Raw genomic sequence first — 9,333 nt, forward strand, 5'->3', positions numbered from 1 at the left:
CATTATTTGAAATAATAATAATTCTCTTCCGTAAAATATAATAATAGTTTTTTTTTGTGAAACCCCACTTTTACGCACTCGCATCGAAATTTACTATTACCTATTTTAACTTTCAAACCTCAAAAAAATTGATAAAATATCCCCAGTTGTCTCATTTTTTCATGAATGAAGATATTTTTATTTTTATCTATGTTTTTTGTGGAGATATTTTTTTATTTTTATGATGATAAAATTAAGGAATTTCAGGGAATTCTGAAGAAATTTTTACTTTAAGGATATTCACGTACTTTGGTTATTTTTTCTCCAGTGAAGGGGTTTTTTACTTTCGTAGTCAAATATCAGAGCTTTCATTTGAGCCCCATTTGACCCTAAGTTTTCAGGCATTTTACAATGATTTAATAATTTGAACTTCAAGGGTCGGAATTTGAAAATCAGAAAAAAAAATTAAAAATTTTACTAATTTTACTATTTTACTAAATTTCTCCAAGGAATCTCATTCAAATTCTCAAAACAATTCTATCTAATCTGATTTCTATCGAAGATTATCAATTTTTCTGTGAGGTTTTTCAGACAAATATCAGATTTTCAAAAAGTCAATTAATTTTTCTATAATTGTTTTCTACCGAAATTAAATTTGTCAAACATCTCACCAGAATTCTATCAACACGGAGATAAATGTTCAGTAAAAATTACAGAACTCACAGTTCGCTCACCGATTACGGAATCGACTCAGAAAATTTAAGAGAGTGTCGTAATTTTTCACAGGAAATTCCGGTAAAAATTATGGAACGCAGTAAAAAAAAATCCTTGATTTTAGGTAAAAATTACGTGAAAGTTCCGTAAAATTCCTACAACTCCATTTCGCCCCGATATTACAAAAAAAATACGTAATTTCGATTGAATATTTCTCTCCGTGAATTCTAAAAAATTTTCTACTCAATTTTTCATGTATAATTCCCCCTACTCCCCCACCCCCCGCAACAATCACTCACGAACATTTCAATCAGCAATTGAAATAGCGTCTCCGTTGAGCCCATTCCCCCCTAGAAAATGATAATTTCGTTGGAGAGTGGATGGCACCCGGGGAAAGGAGACTAAAAGACACGTTAGGACTCCAACCGAGGTTTCAGTTGCCTCCAGGACAATTAGACCGTGACGATGAAGAGTTGACGGTTTCTGCGTGTCACTTAAAATCCTGAAAAAACTAATTACCAAAAAAAACGAGTGACAAACATCTCCATCGCATCACCCCAGCGCCGAGAGCCCATTACCCCTGGAAAAAAAAATTTACGACTAATAGCGTTTGTCCCATAAACCCCCGCGTAATAATTGAAACATCTTGTGAAAAATGGCCACAAAACTCTTAACGGATGTTTGTTTTTATTTTCGTTATTCCAGGGACATTGTGCATCGCAGAGACAAAGGGACGGGTGGAGAGGACGTGAGGGAGAATGGATGAGACAATTCGCTTTGCGCGCGTGAAAGGAGTGAGACGAAAAATGGACCATTCGTTCAAGGAAGTGGGGATCTGGATTAAAAGCAAACGAGGACATAGACCGAGACCCACAGCCATCTCGGACCTTGAACAGTCGAGGTCATCAGTCTAATATTTCATTTTTCGTATTTCCACTCGTGATTTTTTTTCATCTCTGTGGTTCAGCTGATTGATTCATTCATGAGATTAATCGCACGTGTGTGAGGATTAAAACGTGAGAATGGTGTGTCTTGTGATATTTAGTTGTACATTGGTAACAATTGTTGGTTGAGCTGACGCATGTACACACGCAAGAAGAAATTTAATAGAAAAACGGCGAATTCGCTATTGACTTTTTCCCGAAAATGTTTTCTATTGAAGGTTTCAATTGAATCGGCCAAAAACTAATAGAAAGTTCGACAGAAATTCCATAGAAATGTCTGGCGAATTCGCGGAGATTTTCTATCAAATTTTTTCGTGTGTGCACATTTTATTTACCTTGCGCTTTCTATGAGAAGTTCTGTTGAAAAATCAATTTTTTGCGCTAATTCTGGAGAAAATTACGCAAGTTTACTGTGTTATTTTGTTGAGAGATATTTTGGTAGAGAGAAATCAACAGATTTTTATTTTTCTGTAGGAATTCTTGGGCGTTAATTTGAGGGGCTTTCCATGGTTTTTTATTTATGTCTCATAGCGAAATCGAAAACAAAAATAAAGAATTTATGGCCAAGAATTCTTGTAGAGTTACAAAAAAAATGTAATAGAATTTCTTGGAGAAAGTGCTAGATTTATTTATGAAATTTTTTCATTCGAATTTTCATATCGATTGAATTCTATAGAAAAATCCTATTTTTTGTCTCAATTTTTTGGAAAATTAGGCAAATTTACCAAAAAGTCAATAGATTTTAATTTTTCTAAAGAAATTCTTGGGCGCAAATTCTCCATATTTTTTCGATGCATTTTTATTTGTTTCTCATAATCAAATCCGAGAAGAAAAAATCGGAAAATTCATACCCAAAAATTTTTATAGAAAAAAATCCCAACGGAATGAGTTATTTAGACAAATCAACATTCACAGATTTTTCTGTAATCATCTATTAAATATCTGTTTAAAAGCGCATGGAGAAGGTGCGGAATTTTTATTAGAACCGGCGCAAAAAACAAATAGAATTTTAGCGCCGAGAGGGAGAAGTTTTGCTGATTAAAATCCCGAGCGCACAGCGCGGGGAATTCATTATAAAATTTATCTAGATTGTTGATATGCAGAAAAAATCGAGGAAAATTCTCCATCGTAATTTCGATCGTCAGAAATGCAGTATTTGACGTGTTTTGGTCATTTATTCTGTTTGAGAATATCCATGAGTCGCACGGAGAGAAATGTTCAGTAAAAATTACAGAACTCACAATTCACTCGCCGATTACGGAATCGACTTAGAAAATTTAAGTGACGGCATCGCAATTTTTCCCAGGAGATTTAGATAAAAATTACGGAACGCTCCGGAAAAATTCCGTGACTGTTCCGTAAAATTTCCTGCAACCACATTTCGCTCCGGAATTACGGAAAAGATACGTAATTTTTATTGGATACTTCTCTCCGTGCGGAAAATGATTGAAGCAGCCGATTCTACTCGAGGGGAATACCTCGGGAGCTGAAGGGGATACGGAATTTTTGGTCAGACACCTTTTGGAGAGAAAGTTTTCGCTATCTCACATGGATCCCGATGTATTAAAAAATTGTTTTAAAAAAGTCAACTCATAAAACCATTCTATAGAAAAAACTAGTCCACTTGATATGAAATCCTAGTGGTTTTGCGTTAGAATTCCGTCGGTTTTCACCTGATTTTAATGAATAATTCCGCATGTTTTCGTTGAATGGAAATTTTTAAGAAAAAGTCTTGCGTCGAATTTTCATGACCCCCGCAAACAAGCGAATGAGAATTGAATACCATTCTACGAAACATGAATAAACGAATCATAATTGCGCAAATCATTTAGGTCAGACGAAAATAGAATAATTCTACTTTCTCAATATTGCGTTTACTAAGGTGTTCTTCGAAGAAAGTTGATTAGAATTAATAGCTAGAATTATGAGATTATCTCACATTTTTTACGTTAAAGATAGGAGAATCTGAATGCAAGATAGTGAAAATGATGATCGTTTTTTTCACTTTGAACAAATAATATTAATATCCAAATACAAAATTTCTGATATGAATAAAAAGAAGCTGTGACTCAATATTCCAAGTGCGGAATTATATTGATGAGATGAACAACAGATTAATTGAATTACCGTGTGAACTAACTAAAAATTGATAACAGTGTGGGCACGCACTTTTACCAGAGTATCAACAAACATTGAATTCCAGAAATTCACACTCTAAAGTGTGTTCTGGAAGGAATTAAATTCCAATTATGATTAAAATCTTATTCAGTAGCACAGGAATTAGAACATGAGCAAATCATGCATTGTAGTATGAAAATTTAACAGCTGATAAATTGGGACATGATTCTCATCGGTCGCATTGCTTTTTCCAATGAGAATGATTATAAACAATTAATTGAAGAAGGGGATATCGAATCTGACAGGAAAAAAGGCATCAACACTATTGGTTTTTCCATTTGTGCAGATGGAGTTGATCAGACTTCCGTTAATTGTGCTGGTGGTCCTGGCAGTGGATAAAACCATCGGCGACACTCGCTACTACGTTAAACTGCACTCTGATGACCTGAAAATAGCTCAGCCACAGGTGGAGAGTGGCGAGAAGGATAAGTCGAGGGCGATTTATCGTCTCGAGGATGACGACTCTCTCAGCAGAGATGGCTTGAAAGTTAATCATGACCAGCGCAACTCGTTCGTGGAGAGCTCCACGTTCGATCCTGATGTGCTCAACAAGTTTCTAGATGAGTATGCCAATAAGATCAGGAGCACAACGGAGAAATCGTACTACCAATCCAAGACGACGAGGGTTCCTGCGGTGACTCTTCTGGAGATTGATACGGGAAAGAGCACTGAGGCACCTGCGTCCACGGAGGAAGCTGTCACCGGACATGTGCCTTCTTTGGATAATCTAGAGGTGATTTCGGGGGGATTATTGAGAGGAAATCGTGATATTGATGGATAAAAAATTGCTTTGAACTTCTGTTTTTTGCTGAAGCAATAAAACGGTTCAATTCGATTTTGACTATTGGCCAGTTTTCAATGAATATCTCGAAATCTAAGGGAGATAGTAAAATTTTTGTCATTACCTTTTTTGCAGCCCTCACTTCGCTCTACAAAAAAGGTCATTACGAAAATTTTGTTATCTCCCTTGGATTCGGAGATATTTCTCGAAAACTCAGCTAAGGGCTTAATAATGACAATTCGTTGAATTTATTATCAAACGGATTCTGAAGATTTATTTCATATTGTTGTTTATTTACTCAGAGCCTCAACGACACTGCGAAACGGAATAAATTCTACAGCAATGGCAATGATAATAGAGACGGCTGGGTTACCCTCGAAGCTGTCCCCTGGTCGAAGAGTAAAATTTCAAAGTGGCAGGCCAACGCAAATGCCCAACGGCCCTGGCCGGAAGCCAATAAGTGGGATAAACCGAGTGGTGGAAAACCCTGGGCCAATGATTATTCAACTCGACCGCATTATGAGAATAACAAGCCATGGTAAACAATTTTACACTCAAATCATGGGTTGGGAATAAGAGATGTTTAACAGAACGAGGTTGAGTGATTTTTTTCTATAGAAAATTCATGGGCATGAATTCCCCGAAGATTTTTACACTAAATTATTTCGTTTCTTATTAAACAAGTGGCCCATCGCACAGGTGTAAATCGAGTACAGTTTTTTTGCTAATAAATTAGCTTCCGAATGGATTAATGGAATCAAAACAAAAACGTGTATATTCGGTTTCTTTAAAATTAATTTCAGATTGGTAGGGAAGTTCAACCTTGACTTGACCTTGTCAATGTCGGCCCTTGGCCGTGTCAATGCCGGCCCAGGGTTGGGTCAATGCCGGCCCAGGGTTGGGTCAATGTCGGCCCAGGGTTGGGGCAATGTCAGCCCAAGGTCGGGCCAATGTCGGCCCAAGGTCGGCCCGCTAATGAGGCTATAATTCAAAGGAAATAATGCGATAGCCACTATTTTCGAACTCGAACAAAATAACATCCGAACGAATATTTTAAGTTATAATTGAAAAGATTTCGATTATTATTTTTTGAATGATCGTTGAAAAACTAAATTGGAAAAAAAGCTCACATACATACATATATACGGACGTGATCTAAAAACAGCATATTCGAACTTCTGAGATCAAAATTAGTCATCCTGACACAAAAAAATGAAAATTTTAGATTTGATGAATACAATGCTTCGTCGGAAGCAAAAATAAAAAAAAATAGCAAATTCAGGCCCAAGAATTTTGATAGGAAGTTCTCATAGGAGAAAAATAAAGATCTATTAATACTTCTATTGAAAGGCCGCGGGAATGAAAAAGATTCCCGAAATGCGAGAAAAACTTTGTCCCCTGAATTCTCAGCCAAAAGGGGATAGAAAATCGAAAGAATAGCTTGAAAAAATCCTCGTTTTTTGGAACTGAATGGAACGAAATTAAAGTGATTTGAAGAGAATAAATCCTTTCTAAAAAAAGGCATAGGCAATATATTAAAACCATATTGCAGGTTTTTCTCTTCCCACGGAGGAAAAAAATTAATAAAAAGACTTTGCGAATTCGTTAGAAAATCCTATTGAAGTTCTATAGAACTTTCTATTAGTTTTTGGTCGATTCTATTGAAAGGTTCGATAGAAAATGTTTAACAGAATTCGATTTTTCTATATAATTGATTCTATTGAGATATTTTCTATAGAATTTTCTCATCCCAAATTTTCCATTTGAGAAAAGAAAAACAATGAAAAAAACTCAGAAAATTTGAGCCGAGGAAATTCTATAGAAAATCTCTGCAGAGAATAAGTCTTATAGCAAAATCAAATTCTCCTCAATATTTTCTATTGAACATTACAAAAACCAATAGAAAATTAAGTAGAAATCCAATAGAAATTCCTAAAGAATTCACTACATTTTTCTATGAAATTTTTTCGTCGGTGCCCTCTTGGCTGAGAGTTCCTGGCGCAAAGTTTCCCGCATTTCCAGATTTTTTTTGCACTCCCAAGGCCTCTTAACCCTCCAAATGTCATTCTAAATAGGTATGAGAAGCCAAAGCCCCAGTGGCCGGACTACGATCAGCCCCAGAATCGTCCGAAGCCCGTGCCTCCGCCGTCTCGTCCCCCCTACCCCCACGACCAGTACGAGATAATCCCGAGTCAGGCCCAGAAGTGGCCCCCAGAGCGTCCCAACTCCGCCTGGGAGGACTTCCCCGCCCACCACCGGCCCCAGAGTGACATAATAACCGACAACAGGCCGGCCAACTTTCCGGTCAGCAACTGGGAAAAATACGACAAGCTGGTGAAGCCCAGCTACTCATTTCACGACAGATTTCCCACGGACCCCGAAGAGTCCGGCAACGACTGGCCCAATTATCCCAACAAATTCGATCACATTAACGACAAGCCCAGCTATATGAAACCCACAAGACCATTTTACTCTCAATACGACTACGACAACAGACATCCACCGTCACATCCCTCCACTGGGGATGGACAGTGGATACTCCTGTCGACAAATCGTGGCTATCAGAAGTCACGTCAACGATCTCTCAAGTTGGAGACTATTGATGATATCAGTCTCAAGCCTAATGGCACAAAAAAAAGTGATGAGAGCGATCCTGCTATACCTGTGATGACATCCAAACGACAGGTTGGTCGGTCCTAACGGACTAAAGATCATGAATAACACGTGGCGATTATCAGTTGGAAAGGTTGGAATAGAATGAGTTGAGGCGCGTGGGGTAATTGAATGGAGAACACCGCGTTCGATGGGAAATTCTATTTATTTTTTCGAGTTAATTGATGCTTTTTGTGCATTTTGGTGGGACTTTTTCTAGGAGAATTCGCGAACAGTCGTGTAGAGGATTTTTCGAGGGAATAATTCGAAGAGAAGAATCTCGTGAATATTGATTTTTAAATCGGCAAAGAGATTTGATTGGGTTTGAATCAACACGGGGAAGGTTTCAGAAAAAAATTAATAGAATCCAATTTTTCTATGGAACTTGTTCTATTGAGATATTTTCTGTAGAAATTCCGTGGCTCAAATTTTCATTTTAGAGAGGAAAAAAGTAGGAAAATTCAGTTTGAATTCCTGTACAAAGGGTTCCAATAGAAAAACTTCTGTTGAAAGATGAAATTCTGCTGATGTTTTCAATAAAAAAAATATCTATTGGACATTAATAAAGAATTTCATAGGAAAATCTGTCAGATTTGCTGGAAGAGTCTATTGGATTTCTATTGAACTTTCTATTTGCTTCTGACCGATTCTATTAAAAATTTCCGCAGGGTACGTGTGCGATTAATGGATAGGAAATGTTCAATGGAAAATATCTATAGAAAAAAAAAAGATAAAATCCGATTTTTGTTCTGCTGAGATATTTTTTTTCTATAAATTCCGGGGCTCAAATTTTGAGGAATTCCTATAGAGATATTCCTATAGAATGTCACAGTAGAAAAAACTGCATAAAAATACGAAATTGGACATTCTCTGTAAAAAAAAACTATAAAAATGGTTCACTAGAATCAGCCTCAAGCCAATGGAATTCCCTACCGAAATCGCGCGCCTGTTCTATGAATGAATTGCACCCGTTAATCCATTTGACAAACCCCAAACGACTCGACTCATCTAACTTCAACTTCGATACTGATGCTCTAAGCACCTCTATCAACCCCCCTCCCCGCTTGACTCTCTCAGCTGACCCCTTTCCTGATGAAAAAACAAACAAACTGCTTAAACAAATGGTCCAATGGATTTCCTCTTCACGAGTTGTCATGCACGATCGCCGGGGCGAACCAATCAATTGAAATATCTAATTAATGATCGATGAAAAATTCAGGTACGTCTGACCGTTTTACCATCGTTGAATGGCACTAATACGACTACATCACACGGTGGACTTCTCGAGGTCGAGAAGACCTTTAAGACAGTGGATCAGAGCCAGAGAGAGTATGAGGCGGACAAAGTGTCCCAGAAAATAGTTAAGAAGAGGCCTCTGAGGACCTCGGTCGTGGGGAGGCCGACGAATTCAGCGGTTATTGCTGCTGTCGGCGCTGGGATGCTTCCTGCCACCATGGCCATGATGATTCCCATGATACTGGGGAGGAAGAGACGATCAATGGACTTCAGAGCCCTCGAAAATCACCGCCAGATCACCCAGTGGAAACACAACTTCTCTATAAGCCAGTAGCTAATTTATTCGCGTAGTTGATTCAGATAATTATTTATAGTAGATCATCTAGACCGAACAATTCATCTGAAGATCAGGTGATGCGAGACCAGAACTCATGGGTTTCACATTTATTTTTGCCATAGTTTTTTTTTCAACTGGCGATTGATGAGAATTGTTTCATGTAGAAATATTTATTCTGAATGTTCAATATTTATTTACAAGTAATAAAGTGTTTACATTATAACGTTAATTTATACGATATTTTACAATAAATTATTTTGTTCTTGGGGGATTAGTGGCGTCGTGGGGTTGTGGGGATTTTTTTTGTTTTAAATGTAAAGAGAGCTTTTATTATTCTTGGGTAGTTTTCCTTGTCTTTCCAAATCTCGAGAGGGTGTCTGGAGATTCCAAAAAATGGGAGAATGCAGTACTTCATAGTGAGAGGGTCACTATGCAACAGAGCATTCGATTCTACTCGAAAAAGAATTAAATAAAAATACAACCCCCTGATTTTTAAGGTAATGTGAAAGCTC

The 9,333-nt window shown here is 37.4% G+C and overlaps 1 protein-coding gene across 1 annotated transcript; it reads left to right on the top strand.

The window, feature by feature from the left end:
• Positions 1-1,452: 1,452 nt before the first annotated feature.
• Positions 1,453-9,050, top strand: LOC107046809. Its single transcript, XM_029126709.1, has 5 exons — positions 1,453-1,594; positions 4,102-4,548; positions 4,899-5,134; positions 6,672-7,281; positions 8,468-9,050. Exons 2-5 carry the CDS (start codon positions 4,102-4,104, stop codon positions 8,816-8,818), a joined length of 1,644 nt encoding a protein of 547 aa, XP_028982542.1. The 5' UTR covers positions 1,453-1,594; the 3' UTR covers positions 8,819-9,050.
• The last annotated feature ends 283 nt before the right edge of the window (positions 9,051-9,333 follow it).

Source organism: Diachasma alloeum, unplaced genomic scaffold, assembly GCF_001412515.2.
Source record: "Diachasma alloeum isolate Michigan unplaced genomic scaffold, Dall2.0 Dall_scaffold_02004, whole genome shotgun sequence".
Classification (NCBI taxonomy): Eukaryota; Metazoa; Arthropoda; class Insecta; order Hymenoptera; family Braconidae; genus Diachasma; species Diachasma alloeum.